The 14,578-nt window shown below is 42.3% G+C and overlaps 4 protein-coding genes across 7 annotated transcripts; 3 read left to right on the forward strand and 1 right to left on the reverse strand.

The window, feature by feature from the left end:
- Nucleotides 1-244: 244 nt before the first annotated feature.
- Nucleotides 245-2,870, reverse strand: sdr42e1 (short chain dehydrogenase/reductase family 42E, member 1). Of its 3 annotated transcripts, none has more exons than XM_067249048.1 (3): nt 2,801-2,870; nt 2,371-2,454; nt 245-2,128 (listed from the first exon to the last, which is right to left on the reverse strand). In XM_067249048.1, exons 2-3 carry the CDS (start codon nt 2,430-2,432, stop codon nt 1,009-1,011), a joined length of 1,182 nt encoding a protein of 393 aa, XP_067105149.1. In that variant the 5' UTR covers nt 2,433-2,454; nt 2,801-2,870; the 3' UTR covers nt 245-1,008. The 3 variants fall into 3 exon arrangements, with proteins under 3 accessions (XP_067105149.1, XP_067105150.1, XP_067105148.1); XM_067249049.1 differs by having other exon boundaries at nt 245-1,319; nt 1,644-2,128; nt 2,371-2,870; XM_067249047.1 differs by having other exon boundaries at nt 2,371-2,870.
- A 496-nt stretch (nt 2,871-3,366) lies between these two features.
- Nucleotides 3,367-4,808, forward strand: si:dkey-78a14.4 (arylamine N-acetyltransferase, pineal gland isozyme NAT-10). The gene is made up of 2 exons (XM_067249229.1): nt 3,367-3,521; nt 3,800-4,808. The coding sequence occupies exon 2, from the start codon at nt 3,806-3,808 to the stop codon at nt 4,676-4,678; it is 873 nt and encodes a 290-aa protein (XP_067105330.1). The 5' UTR covers nt 3,367-3,521; nt 3,800-3,805; the 3' UTR covers nt 4,679-4,808.
- Nucleotides 4,809-5,250: 442 nt separating this feature from the next.
- Nucleotides 5,251-7,168, forward strand: cnep1r1 (CTD nuclear envelope phosphatase 1 regulatory subunit 1). Of its 2 annotated transcripts, none has more exons than XM_067249299.1 (6): nt 5,251-5,342; nt 6,089-6,160; nt 6,256-6,329; nt 6,427-6,536; nt 6,652-6,706; nt 6,806-7,168. In XM_067249299.1, exons 1-6 carry the CDS (start codon nt 5,306-5,308, stop codon nt 6,845-6,847), a joined length of 390 nt encoding a protein of 129 aa, XP_067105400.1. In that variant the 5' UTR covers nt 5,251-5,305; the 3' UTR covers nt 6,848-7,168. The 2 variants fall into 2 exon arrangements, with proteins under 2 accessions (XP_067105400.1, XP_067105401.1); XM_067249300.1 differs by having other exon boundaries at nt 5,266-5,330.
- A 137-nt stretch (nt 7,169-7,305) lies between these two features.
- heatr3 (HEAT repeat containing 3) lies at nt 7,306-14,390 on the forward strand. The gene is made up of 15 exons (XM_067249298.1): nt 7,306-7,839; nt 8,099-8,271; nt 8,616-8,703; nt 10,227-10,330; nt 10,521-10,630; nt 10,731-10,871; nt 11,049-11,344; nt 12,089-12,179; nt 12,462-12,616; nt 12,736-12,818; nt 12,954-13,090; nt 13,170-13,258; nt 13,415-13,558; nt 13,645-13,821; nt 13,919-14,390. The coding sequence occupies exons 1-15, from the start codon at nt 7,708-7,710 to the stop codon at nt 14,030-14,032; spliced, it is 2,034 nt and encodes a 677-aa protein (XP_067105399.1). The 5' UTR covers nt 7,306-7,707; the 3' UTR covers nt 14,033-14,390.
- Nucleotides 14,391-14,578: the final 188 nt, after the last annotated feature.

A 14,578-nucleotide genomic window follows, 5' to 3' on the forward strand; every position in this document is an offset into this window, starting at 1 on the left:
TCTAAAACCGCACAAAGAACGAGTCTCACCTGGCCCAACTTCCTTTGCCTCTATCAGGAAAAGGTTCATTGAAACAGGAATGGATTGTAAAGGGAATTTGAGACAACAGTATGGAATGGACAAAATATTTCTGAGACACAGTAAAAGGTGTCTGCTATTATTCCCTTGTTCTGAAAGGTCCTTCGCATGCAATTCATCAACAGTAGTGCTGTTAGACATTCAATAACTCACATAGCTGGTGTATTATTATTTTTATTTTTTGTGTTAACAGTTAATAAAAACACATTTCAGGTTTGGTCTTTTGCACAAGCCACCCACATTTGAGCATTTCAATATGCATGTGATTAATGCAATTTTTTATTCAATACAGTTCTGAGAATTGTAACATATGACATTCTACAAAATTAGATTAGAAAAACGTCTATTGTCAAACACCATTTAGAAAACAATACTGAATGAAAGTGAGTCCCAGTACATAGTACTACTGTCAAGGACCAGACAAAGAGACATGCAGGATGTATTCTTTGTGATCACCTGCCAGCCACAGAAGTTTTTTGTTGTTAAATTTCAAATAAAATGTTTAGAAATTAAGGCAAAAACAAATAGTAAAAAAGCCTTTCTTTATAACATATAACCATGGTTCAAGAAACCTTTTGTAAATCCTTGTATTTGTGTGCGTGCTTGTGGGCTAGTGGAACAAGTAGGTACAAAATGAGAGTAAACATTCTGTTTTGGCTTTAAAAAACACTTGCCAAAAGGTCATTGTGTGTCTAAAATGTTCAAATTCAATAAGTAATGTGTTTGGTGTCATATGGACGTTCTTAATACAAATTGTTAATGGTTTTTTCTTAAGAGTTTTTTTTCATTTACAATCTAAAACAGTGATTAAAAGAACACATCTCATCAGAATACAAATTAGACCATGACAGAATTTTTTTATTTTGATCTGATGAAAATGTGAAGGTAGTAACATGTTACCATTATAGATAACTGAAATGGTGCAAAATATTACTGAGATCCGGACACTACAGACAAGCTACCAACCACTGGCAGGTATGAGAGAACTACAGCTACAAAGGCAGCCACCAGGAATATATCGACCATCAGTCTTTTGAGGGGTGAGATGGGTTTTTTGCCATGACCTCTGCTTCTGAACCACTGCACAACCTCATCCAGGTTAAACTCCCGGGGCTCGTAACCTAGTTCTGCCTTGGCCTTTGCCATACTGAAGTAGTGTGTCACCCCAGTCTTGTACACCTCTGTGCGTGTGAGCAGCGGCTGGAAGTTGTAGATCGGGCCAATTAGATGGTGAATCATCTCTGTGAGAAACGCAAAGAAGTAAATGAGAGAGACAGGCAAACGCAGTGTTGGGAAAGAGTAACCCAAGCCCTCCACTAGAGGCCTAAAGAACTCAAAGTTGTTGACAGGCCTGCCATCTGAGATAAAGTACGCTTGGCCAGCAGAGCGGTGTTGATGGTCCGAAGAAAGAGCTTCCGCTGCCAGCATATGTGCAGACACAAGATTGTCTACATGGACAAACTCCACGCGACTGCTGGGCTTCCCATACACAAACCTGAATATCCCAGCCTCTATGTAGCCAACTATCCTCGGCAGGTGCCTCTGCTCTCCTGGCCCATATATACCTGCTGGGCGCAGGGCACAGGTCCGCAGCACCCCACTTCCATCCTCCAGAGCTGTCCCGTTAGCAGCCATCACAGCCATCTCAGCTATGGACTTGGTTCTGGAGTAGTGGTCAGGGTGGAGGTGGAGAGGAAGGTAGGGGAGGGTCTCATCCCCACCCTCAATGACTTGGCCTCCAAAGACCACATTGAAGGTGCTGGTGTAGACCAGCCTTGGCACTCCTCTCTCCACACACGCCCTGAGGATGTGCTCTGTTCCCTGGACGTTCACGTCCTCAATTAGACGGCGGTTCAGCTGCTCCCTTCCTGACATGCCGTAGGAGGCAATGTGGAAAACGCAGTCGATGCCAGTAACAGCCTCCACTACCTGCACATAGTCACGGACATCCCCCTTTAGGAAGGTGATGCCTTCAGGCAACTCTTGGCTTGGTGGACTCATGTCAAACAGAAGGATTTTAGCCCCCCTTTGTAGTAGTGAACAGGCCAGTCTGTGGAGAGTAAGACGTACAGTTGTAATATGAAAGAAGGCATTCTGGCAGTAAAAATATAGATGATTAGGCATTGGTGAATGCACTTTCATCTGGTGCAATAACTCCACCTAGTGGCACTCAACTGATATAACCACATTCAGAAGTTGTTGGCTCCCCACAACTGAAATGTTATAAGGGTTTTAAAACAAACTAAATATAACAATTAGTAGTAATTGTGTTATTAAATAATTTAGGCTCACCGGTAACCAAAGTATCCACTCCCACCGGTTATCAAATAGGTGTCCGCACGTGAAGTTCCCATTTCTCGGAGCTGACTGTCTGACCTAGAACGAACAAATATTTCTCTATAAAGAAACTTTAAGTAGATGTGTGTTTGCTGTCCGCAATAGGCTTACAAATTACAGCGAGTAGTATGCCATTCTTAGAAGAAACCAAATGGGACGGTAGGCTACACACGTGTGTCAAAGTGTACCTCTCCACGACTGCAATAACGTGTCGAACTGTGTCACATTTCAGTAGGCCTAATGGAATGTCTCATACCATGTAAATGTACGACAAGACAGATAAGAGATGATATACCACGATTGGCAGCATTCACGTCACCCTATTGACCATTGCGCAAGTTCTCGTCTAGTTTAAATGTCTGCTTAATCCGGTGATGTTACTAACCTTTTACTTTCCCGGTTTCTATCAACAACCTAAATAGCCTAATAATTACGTGGACACAGCATACATTTCAGTTACAAAACGCGACATCCATGGGAGGAGCTGATGGTAAACCAAGTGAATTCTTGGTTCAAGTTACGTGCAATTTCTTACGCCTGTGATTGCCATAAGGACATGCCAACGTAAAAGCACTACTTATAAAATTCCCTCCCTCAGTGGCGCGGATAGTAAGGGGCCGCCCTTTAGAATAATTGGTGCGTAAATCGATACTGTAGTTTATGTTTCAATAACAGTGGTATTTTGTTTAGCGATTACAGAGTATCACGTTTGAGGTGAATATCGAATATAACGTAACGTAACCTTGCTCATGCTGGGACAATGATTTACTATTGTTATATAATATATTTTTTGGTTGACAATTACTTCACTGTATAATAGCCATAAAAGAACGGTTCAGAGATTGAAGTGCACCATTGTCACACAAGTTGAATGCACTTTTGCTCCTCCTACACTGATGTAAAAGCAAATGATGAGTGTAACGAGTTATTCATACACCGATCCGTTGCTTTATACACTGCATGAGAGTTAACTTCTGGGAAAAGGGTAAAAAATGTAGCCGTGGACAGGACTTTTTGTTTCTCAAGCAAACGTCTGCTTTAGTCTTAAAACAAACTTGCCAGTGCTTTAGAGAACTCAGTAGACTATCATCATTCTTTGCTCAAAAGTAAGTGAAATTGATATTCAGCAGTATGGTCGTTTTGCTGAGTCACTTAAATATGCATTAGTGATACTAATAGCAAGTTTCACTAATACTCGATAGATTTGTGATTTACAGGATAGAGCCTGCCTGCATGGAAATCAATGTTCATAATTGCTTAATGTTCTTCCAATGTAAATGTAAAATCACCAAATATTCTTTTTGTGGATTTGACTACAACATTGTAAATTTACTATTTCATATTGCTTTGGTTTAATTCCCAGTACTATGTATTTTACCTGTAGGACAACATGAATTTGGAGGAGTACTTTAAGAAGATTGGGTTTCATGGTCCATTTGACAAACCAGATCTTGTAACACTTACAATGATCCACAAGCAGCATGTTATGTCAATACCATTTGAAAACCTAAGCATTCACTGTGGTGAAAAAATCACTATGGATCTTGAGCTCATATTCAATAAGCTTGTCAAAAGCAAACGTGGAGGTTGGTGTTGTGAGAATAACCTCCTCTTTTCCTGGGTGCTGAAGGAGTTAGGCTACAATCCCATAATTCTTGGCTCGAGAGTCTTTAACACCATTAAAAATGAATTCAACCCGACAGACACCCATCTCATCAACAAGATTTACATTGATGGAACTGCATACATTGCAGATGTCAGCTATGGAGTATCTGGCCAAATATGGTATCCCCTTGAACTGGTCTCTGGAAGGGACCAAACACAGCCCCCTGGTGTCTTCCGCCTCATAGAAGAAGGAGACATCTGGATTTTGGAGAAGACAGGTCGAAAGCCCTTGGTTCTTGATGAAAACTTTTCCAACTCAAGTTTGTTGAACAAGAGCCAAACAAAGAGGCTCTACTGCTTTACTTTAGTTCCCAAAGGAGTCGATCATTTCTTGAAAACAACTCACTGCCTGCAGACCGATCCAAATTCTATGTTCACCAACAAGTCCATCTGCTCACTGCAAACTGCCACGGGATTCAGAGTGCTTGTTGGCTGTACCCTCAGTGAATTCACCTTTAACTACCAGGAAGGTGTGGATATTGTGGATATGAAAGATATACCTGAAGATAAAGTGGAAGATGTTTTGAAAGAAAAGTTTAATGTGGTTTTGGTGAACAAGCTGGTGCCTTTAAACAACAAAGCCGCATACACTTTCTAAGCACAGAAACAAATGTACTCATATCCTCGCTGAAACGGCCTAAAGTTTTCTGTAGCGTAGAAGTCAAATCAGCTCTATGCTAGCAAATGTATGTTGTGTTTGCTGAATAAAGCCTCTCTGACAGTTAAAATGATCCATGTCCTCATAAATAATGAATTTGAATTTTTGAAATAAATCTGAATTATTGTTTCCATTCAAAACATGAATAAAATCATCACTTTATTTTCACTCAGTATTTTATTTGAAAACCATTAGGCTATTAAAGTTAGAAGTATTTTTTCATTTAAAAACTCAATTCCCCTAAAAACCTATTCGGAGCTAATGAGAGACCTCAGAGCTGGAGGAAGTCTATGGAGGCACATTTCATGATCATCATCAATTTACTCTATTGATTGCATACTTCAAAATACCATTGATAACATTTGTTAAAACAGTGTGTTAAATAAATTATGATGAAAAGGCAATATCCCTGCAGTCAGATGAAAATGTACTGACTTTCATAACGTCTGTCTGATTTCAACCAATGACTTTGCAGTTATATGAAACGTCCAATGCACGTTGGTTTGCGTGTAAGTCCTATGGCCCGAGGAGAACTGAGCACAAACACCAGGAGCCGGGTAGTGAGCAATGAATTCCTTGGAACAGGCCGAAGGTAGTCAACATGGCAAGCAAACTAATTTACTTACCAGAAATTACACGTTACTTTTATTGAATATCATTATTACAATTTGCTGTGTACTGGATGGTAAAGAGCGTTGTTGAAGTGAATTAGACTAACATTTTTCAGTCGCTAGCGTGCGAGGTTGGGCTCAGACTATTTCCTGGACAGGAAGATAATTCCGTTGCATTGTTGCATATGATTGATATTTTAAGCATTCTTGATTTTCATACATAACCATACATTGAAGTGTCCTGCTGGGAGTAATAAATCGAGCTGGGCGACCTGGTTAGTCAGCCAGATGATTCCGTGCTGCTAACAAGCTACTAGCTAGCTACTACTAGCTGCTAATGTGCGAACAAATCTAATCTCAATTAGATAGATAGCTGTATATCAATATGTTTAACTTGGGCTGTATCTTCCATTTGCTTTCTAGGTAGCTTGTCAGACTGACAATTTTAGCAACTTATTATCCGATCTAGTTAGGTACTAGTTTCATCCATCCGTGAAACCAAGTTGGTGTCAAGTACCTGGATTGACCATGTATTTGCCTGTCGATGCTCATAGCAAGCTTTAGCACTTGTCTGTCAAGATGCATCTTCCTTTTCAATATTGGGATTTTCATTCACTCGTTATGTGAGTGTGTTTGAGATGTTTAACCAACAGAGCATTTGCTGTGCTCAACACTTTATGTACTTATGAACGATTGAAGATGACAATTTGTTTGCACTAACATGCTGTTGTTCTTGCAGATCTAAAAGCCTTTGAGAGAAGACTGACAGAGTACGTGTCTTGTTTGCAGCCTGCAACTGGTCGGTGGCGAAGTAAGTATCTTTGGATATCTCTGTGATTCTAATAGAGATATGTCTACCTAGCTATACACAAGGCTTGGATTTCATACAATCTCCATTTGTTTTAGTGATTCTGATAGTGGTTTCTGTCTGTACGGCTACCGGAGCGTGGAACTGGTTGATAGACCCTGACACACAAAAGGTCAGTGAAAAAAACTTAAACAAAACAAATTAGTAATTGAGAGAGAACATTGTCATAGTTATCTAAACAAATGGTCCTTCTACCTCGTTGTTTGCAGGTGTCTTTTTTTTCGTCGCTGTGGAATCATCCCTTCTTTACAATCAGCTGCATCACTCTAATTGCTCTGTTCTTTGCTGGAATACACAAACGGGTTGTTGCCCCATCAATGTATCCTTTCTTGTACTGGGTTAAATGTTTTCACTCCTATCATCAGCAGGCTACATATTTAAAGACTCGTCACTCACCCTTTGACCAATCAGATCCTTCACTGGCCCTGCATCAGTATTGCAGCTCGTTGTCGGACGGTTTTAGCAGAATACAACATGTCCTGTGACGATGTAAGTGAAATTGACCCAACTATTCTGTGTATGTAAATGTAGTATTGTGAGAAGGGTCCTGTGCAGACTAGTCATGTTTGTGTCTTTTATATTTTACAGACGGGAAAACTTATTCTCAAACCTCGACCAAACATCCAATAACAAAAAACTCTTGGGAAGGAGGGTGGGGAATTATGTGTTCTTTTAATCACTATGTTGATTGTCTCTGGACGACACAGTTTCCAAAATCCTAAAACAACCTGACATAGAAGAAAGCTGAGAGAGGAAGCACTGATGCTGAAATGGAAGCTCATCTGAAGAAATGACTGGGAAATGCCTTTGATCCGCATTTCGGTGTTACTGTCACCTTGCACAGCTGCTTCTGCTTCCATGTGTTGATTTATAACAATGTGCATTTGTTTTAGATAAATGTTCTATTTTCAAACTATCTTGTTATATACATAATAAATACCTAAATGTCAAGATGTTGTTACAGGTAACCATGTGATCTTGGGAGTTTTTGCTTTAAATAGAGTATATACATTGTGAATTCTTAACTCCAGTAATATGTGCTAAGGGGAATTTCATCAGAGCAAAGTTTTCAAACTTTGTACCAGCTACCTTGTATATGTGTTACCCAATACTTGATGACAGTTTATGGTTATTATCCTTATTTGTTCCCAAAGCACTTTTTCCTGGTATATGACAACGAACTAAGAAATGTAGAATATGTATGCAGTTTTATGACATTGTTTAAAACAAGCGAAATGGAAAATACTTAATTCCAGGCCCGATTTACAGTATTTAGCTGCATTTTGTGGTTTTGAGTCAGACCTTTTTACGACGTAGCTTGTTAACACGGCAGACATTTGCTTTGCGACTTTGTGATCACCGTTTTACGGCAGTGAACGAATGGATGCCGATGTTCCACATGGCTACGACTGAGTTGTAATGTGGATTCGTTTGTCAGCACCCACGAACAAGATATATTTAGGCAGTTCGTACTTTATTAGCATCCAGCAATGGGTAAGAGTAAAAATAATAAATTCAAGCGTCCCCAGTTCAACTCTGTCGGTCTTCCAACCAACGCTGTAAAGGAGGTGGAAGACGACCACGATGAAACTGATTCTCCAGCCGGGGAGTTGCTCGAGAAAGTAGGAGACTACTACCTCTCCCTATACATGTTCTCCATGTTATTGTCAGCAATGTTAATATACATTATGAATCTTACATTGTGTAAGTGGTAGCCATTAGTCAGATTCCAATCTTATGGATTTCCAACAAATTATGCATACGCGTGCATACAGTTCTGGTACATTTGGCAAAACAACTTTTCTTAGTCCTTACATTAAAGCCTGTGTACTGGAAATATTGAGTATGCTGTGTAGTCACACCACTTGTCCATGTGATCAGTTACATAGTCCCTGTGCAGATATGAGAGAATTTGCCTGTGCCAGCATTTCACGCGTAGTCCAGCAGAGCCAGACAATCCCTGGGTTCCTGCAGAGGGATGCTGTACGGCGCCTGGGGCCCCTGGTCTTGGACCCCAGCCTGGCTGTCAGGGAGACCGCCACAGGGGCGCTCAGGTAAATCTAGAGTATTGCTTACCCCTAACATCTAAGGTGGATGATCTTGAGTGAAGTAATGAAACCTCATAGATGTAGGATAGGTACTGCATATAGATCAGTAGGATATTGTTTGACTAGTTAAATCAATATATTGTTGTAACTTCTTAGATAAACCACTTACAAACACATATACGTTATGCTTTACAATGTTGCCAAGTCAACTTAAGTTGTGCAACGTGTAAGATGGATTCCTCTGGGTTTAAACAGATTTTTTCCTAATCAAGCAACCTTCACCGTTGTTCATACAATTGTGACACTGATAATCCTCTCACCGAATAGTATATGTGCTTCTGTTTTGACAGGAACCTGAGTGCATGTGGGGGACATGAGGTGTGTGAAGACATGGTAAAACAGGACATAATGACTCCTCTGACAGTGCTGCTCCGAGATGTGAGTTGCTTTCTTTAACAGGTTTGCTGGTGTTAATCCTATTTAGTATAAAGTATAATTACATAAAAGGGAAGATTCTTTTCACGGCCAGGGACGCTTGTGTTTGTTCCCGCCTGTGAAACAATTTGGTTAGATAACTGTGACATTGACTTGTTAATATCTGACTCCAATTTAGAAATGTGCAAGTACATTACCTGTAACCTTGAGCGCTAAACGACAGTTAATGACATGAAACTCAGACATAGGTAAAAATCATCTGCTTGATCAGGGCAATGACCTTAAAGTATGTATACTCACAAATCAGCCGTTTATCTCGACTAATGATATGGATTTAACCACCAACACAGTATGCAAACCGACCCCCAGAGCCTACGGTAATACTTCGGAGCATGGAAAGTCCTACTGTATGTGACTCAGAGGCCTTAATTTAAAACCTACTTCGAAAGTGTATGTCTATAACCAGTATTAGCCGTATCAACCCAACTAGATCACTGCCTTCGTGTGATAGATACGTACAAGGAGAACCAGTAACTTCAAATGATAGTTTATTATCTATATAGTAAGATAATCAATACAACAATAATGAAACATAATCAAATACAAAACATACCTTCGGAGCAATCGTTAACGAAGGTATTCACAATGAAACTAGGCTCCTAACGCACCGGAGCTCGTATAGTTAACAAAACTCAAAAGTGATTGGTAAATCTTCTCCATATATACACCAGCAGGGACACCGGCGATATGAAAGAAAGGTTGTCTAAAGCAGTGGATGCCAACCCTGGTCCTCAGGGCACCCTGTCCTGCATGCATTCAAATGAATGGGTCGTTATCCAGCTCTGCAGAAGCCTGCTTATGACCATTCATTTGAATCAGGTGTGTTGGAGCAGGGAAACATCTCAAACAGGCAGTACAGGGTGCCCTGAGGACCAGCGTTGGGAACCAATGATCTAACGCATACAAATTCTAATTGGACCATCACTCATCTTTACTCAAGGCTCCAGTAGACCGTGTGATGCCTTTGCAAGACAAGGGAATATGTAAACACATGTTGGAGTACTGCAAGCACAAACTCTGTAAACCCTGTAAATATACATGTTACAACATAAACAATATTACTAGAATGTAATACATAAAATAAGAAACAAAATCATATCAAACATGACATTAAAAGCTGTTTAGAACTATATTTACATAAACACAAATTTGAATAATTTCAGTCTTCCTCGGTTCACCTTCGTCTTCAACTGTTGAGTCCACCTCTCCAGAGGTGTGTCATTAGAGTGTGATTGTCATTTTAACATTACAGTCCCTTTTGTGCAAATCAACGACTGTCCCAGACGAGTGTCTGAGTGACCAGTGACAAAGGGGCTGTAACATTCAGGTCTGTATCATTCAGGCCAATACAGCCCTACATTCTCAATGCCTCGAGGTTTACTCGCCTTGGAAACACATTTGAGGCATTGTAGGGGTGATAAAAACAATGGTCGAGCTGTGTTTTGATAGTTTTGTTTTCTCTACAGTGTTGCACTGGGTTCGAGACCAACTCCGCCCTCTCGTTGAAAGAGAAGAAAAACAAAGCAGAAGATGTAGCCAATGAAGCGGTTAACTTGCTGTGGAATCTATGGTGAGCTTGGATTTCTAAAGGCCCTTATTGTATCTGCACTACTGTAGCCACATCACTAGTGATTTAAAGATGGAAAAGTGGTTGTTAACTCTATTAGACAGTAAACAACCACCTGTTTGAGAACTGCAAATGGATGGCCCCTGTTGGTGTATGTTTCACATTTGACTTTTGTGTTGTATCACCCTGTTAGTGAGAGCAGTAGCCAGGCTCTGTCTTTGTTCAACAAAGCAGGACTACTGGATGTGATCCTCCAGTGTCTGGAGCAACACCCACACAATGTGGAACTGGCTCTGTCAGCTGGTAAGACTCATTAGGAAGCCCAATATCAATATTAGTCATTATTCATTCTGGACTGGGATCCTCTCTGACTGTGTTTGTGTGTGTTTTTTTGTGTTCACAGCTCACTGTTTACACACGGTGACTGAGGACAACCAGGAGCTGCTGTGCAGCATGAACACTGCAGTGTTTGTGGCTCTGGATAGCGTGCTGCTGTCAACACAGCCAGGCATGGCCCACACACTGCTAAGGACCCTTGCTGCAGGTATGCCTCCAAACCTCACTGTGCTTTGTGCTGGGCTTCATCCTAGAATGGTTACACATTGTCCTCGAAGATTATCTATTAAAGTTCTCAATGATGACATGCAGTTTGAGAGCGGGTCAGGAGAGCTGTCAGAATGTCCGCCCCTTCCTTTAGAGACGTTTTGCTTTCCACCACCAGGGTCAGTGTGGAACATGAAGAGCAGCCTTCCCCTGGCCCGCCAAGCCCAGACACTCAGCGCCCTGGTGGCCACCCTCTCCCAGAGCCTGGAGCTGGACGCCGGCACGCTCATCCCCGAGCTCCACCAGGCTGAGACCACCCGCCGCGCCACCGCCTCCCCAACAGCCGATGCGGAGGAGCAGGGAGCGAGGGACGTGGTGGTGGAGGAAATGGAGGACGCCGAGGAGGAGGAAGATGGACTACGAAGGAACGGCAAGGCGACCAAGATAGACAGTGACTTCTCTGACCTCTTGCCTGTACGTTTTTACACTTAGTGTTGATGAGTCTGAGATTCCTAGCTGATGTTTACATGCTCTAGATAAGTTGCTCTTTGTCATGTACATTGTAGGATGCTGAGTCGGACTATATGTACTCCCCCATCCTTTCCCTGTGTCTGTGTCTAAGTTCCGAGAGAGACAGTGAGTCATGTGGAAGCGGGGGAAAGATGGGGTCAGACTGTGTCTGTGCAGGCAGCCGTGTCCTAATCCCCAGGGCAGAGGCTCTCTGCCGGCTGGCTCGGCGGGGACTGTCACACAGGAGGGTTCAGCCTAGGACATGGCAGAGTCCCCATCATTACTCTGCAGCTCCCTTGCTGTGACCCTGGCGAGACACTGCCGTCCCCTTCAGCCCACACACTGGGAGAGGCCCTCTAATTGTGGATGACAGTAGTGGATGAATGGCCAGATAGGGGTGGCTCCCCGCTCTTTTTGAGATCTGCCTAAGGGTAGTGAAGTTGCAACTGCATACTAATCATAACACTGACTATACCCTCTTCTATTACAAGTATGCCATAATGTTTTTTTCTTTATGTAATCCTTGATTATGCTACTGGTAACAGATCTGTAAACTGTAGATCTAGACGTACATTTGTATAATTACATATTTCCAGCGTACAGTATCAGACACGGGAGGCATCTGGTCTCAAACTGGTTATCGGTACCAGTGAGTGTGTGCAGAACTGTTGATAAATCTCATGACTGTCTCACTGTCTCCCTGTCCAGCGGGGGAAGGAGGAGCTGAGGGAGGCGACTGCCTTGCTGACAGCCCAGCAGACGTCCTTGGAGATCATCGTCAACATGTGCTGCTCTGATGGTGAGGGGAGTGCAGGCTCTAGGCATGGCAGCGGTGCTGACCCTCTGGGCACTTTCCATCGCCATTACTGTCTGTGACACAGCTGTTAGCCTCCTCATAGATCATGGGCTCTCTCGTCCCAGGGTTTGAATCTATGACCTTGAGTGAAAAAAGTAGATTTATGTGAAAGATTAAAGAATAGCTTTCCATTGATTTTATGGAAGCTTGCTGTTGTGTTGACTCGCCACCAGCATTGCCCCCTCAGCAGTGTGTGTGTGTGTGTGTGTGTGTGTGTGTTTAAAGAGCCGTCAGACGACGAGTGGGAGGAGATGTCAAGCAGCGACGAGAGTGAGATGTGTCCTGACGGCTCTGCAGACGGAATCTCCAGTCTGCTCTCCCCTCTGTGTCTGTCAGCGGAGGTTTACGGAGCACTCATCAACTACAGCATCCCAAAGAAGGCATGGCTGGCTTGATATACACACACACAGAGTGGTTGCATTACACATATACACATCATATAAACTGCTAAACTGGAGAGCGTGTTTGACATGATTTCTATCTCTATTCAAAACTTAAGATTCTCAAGAAGACCCAGTTCCCCAGCAGCGAAGCAATGGATGTGTGTTCTCAGGATCCCATGTGGAAATGCCTGATTAAAAAGTAACTCACTTGCCTAAGTTAAGATAATGCGTCCTGTAAAACCAAAAAATACTTCAGTCTGAGAGGTTTGCCACTAGAATAGGAGAACTGAATGATGCGTCTACTGCAGTTGACCCAAGTCTTATCTGTTACCAGAATGCAGAGGGTACAGTACCGGGCTCTGACCTGCCTACACAACATCCTGTCTACCATGGATGTTGAGTCCCTGGGGGGGGCAACTGCCCTCCAGGCTGTCGCCCAACACCTGTCCTCACTAGTGTTCAGCTCTGCAGGTCAGATCCTCATATCACATGCTAATGAAAAACGATTGTATTTTGATATTAAAGTTTGTGTAATGATTTGACCTTTTAGCCATCCCAAAGGAGGAGGAGTTTCTGGAGGCTGTCACCAGTGCCATGCGGTCGCTATTACAGATGATAGCCTCTAAAAACATCCCACAGGTGAGATGTGGGAGGCAGCTGGCAGTTTTCTCCCTCAAGCCAGATTAACCTGTCTAGACCATCCAGCTATCAGCTTAGCCTGTACCTCAGCACTGCCTCACGTCAGTTAATGTTTTAGATGACGGTGTTTTGTGTTGGTGTGTTTGTGTATCCCAGTGTATGAGCCCCCAGCAGTTGATGAGCCTGAGTGAGGCTGCGAACCGATGTGATGTGGTCAGTGTGAGGGTCAATGCCCTGGCAATCCTGGGCATCACAGGCAGTACACTTGCCAAAGAGAAGGGCACTGCAGACAACCTCCAGGTACCCTCCCTTTGAACTGTTCCAGTATTCCAGTGTACTATGAATAGTAATTCAACAGAATGTCTTCATATCTCTTCTCAATTTAGATGATTGGCAGTGCCTTACTCCAAGTAGCGTCTAAGGACCCCAACTTGGTGGTGTGTGGTGAGGCCCTGGATGCCCTGTTTGATGTTTTTGCGGATGGAGAGGAGGCAGAGACCGCAGCTAAAAACATCCTCTTACTGCCTGCCTTAAAGGCACTTCAACCTGTCTTCAAGGCTAAGGTACAGAGTGGCGGAACATTCTAGGACATAATTCTTTTGAATGTACAGACTAAATTGAACCGTGTGTTTGATTTCTACCTTGGCTCCTCCCTCACAGATTCGTAAAGAGGGGAAGGGGAAGTACACCCCAGAACAGCTGTGTGTTCTAGACAACATCAAAGTCAACTTGAGGAGATTCATAGGCTACTTGGAGACAGTGGTGAAAAAGTAACGGCATCCCACTGACTGACATGATATGGCTTGTCCTCTGAGTGCCCTCTGAGCCCTGGGACAAGACATGGCCAGGGATTTTGAAACTCCACTATCAGTTCTTTATCAACAACCGTGGCTGACTTTTTATTTGCTTGTTTTGTTTCTCTCTACACAGATTCAGGTCTAAATAATGTAACATTTTACTTTATTCAGTGAGTATTCAAAATGCTTTTGAGTATAAAAAATATATAAGAAAAACAATATCTCAAACTTGTTGAATATGTTGTAATGTTTGCTTGAAAGGACACATTTTTTTGTGCTCGACATAATGCAACTTATACAATTAAAGTACACTTTTGTACTGTATTTTAACGGTTTACTGGTTGTGTGCCTGTTTTATGTGTAATTAAGATTGATATATATATATAGCAAACAAGTACATTTACAATTAGACAAGTGTTACTTGATTCACATTTATTACTGTGTTCTTGTATGGCTTCATGGGAAATGTGATGTACAGCTGCACACTTCAGGTAATAAATGAGCTGTTCCCCTGTATAGGCTA

Source organism: Osmerus mordax, chromosome 13 (assembly GCF_038355195.1).
Source record: "Osmerus mordax isolate fOsmMor3 chromosome 13, fOsmMor3.pri, whole genome shotgun sequence".
NCBI lineage: Eukaryota > Metazoa > Chordata > Actinopteri > Osmeriformes > Osmeridae > Osmerus > Osmerus mordax.

Coding starts and splice junctions, on each gene's coding strand:
- si:dkey-78a14.4 (XM_067249229.1), top strand. CDS start 3,806: ATGAATTTGGAGGAGTACTTTAAGAAGATTGGGTTTCATGGTCCATTT.
- heatr3 (XM_067249298.1), top strand. CDS start 7,708: ATGGGTAAGAGTAAAAATAATAAATTCAAGCGTCCCCAGTTCAACTCT. Junction 11,345..12,088: donor ACTTCTCTGACCTCTTGCCT/GTACGTTTTTAC, acceptor CTCCCTGTCCAG/CGGGGGAAGGAGGAGCTGAG. Junction 12,819..12,953: donor TGGAAATGCCTGATTAAAAA/GTAACTCACTTG, acceptor ATCTGTTACCAG/AATGCAGAGGGTACAGTACC.
- sdr42e1 (XM_067249048.1), bottom strand. CDS start 2,432: ATGGGAACTTCACGTGCGGACACCTATTTGATAACCGGTGGGAGTGGA. Junction 2,129..2,370: donor AGTGGATACTTTGGTTACCG/GTGAGCCTAAAT, acceptor TACTCTCCACAG/ACTGGCCTGTTCACTACTAC.
- cnep1r1 (XM_067249299.1), top strand. CDS start 5,306: ATGAATTCCTTGGAACAGGCCGAAGGTAGTCAACATG. Junction 5,343..6,088: donor GGCCGAAGGTAGTCAACATG/GCAAGCAAACTA, acceptor TTGTTCTTGCAG/ATCTAAAAGCCTTTGAGAGA. Junction 6,161..6,255: donor TGCAACTGGTCGGTGGCGAA/GTAAGTATCTTT, acceptor CATTTGTTTTAG/TGATTCTGATAGTGGTTTCT.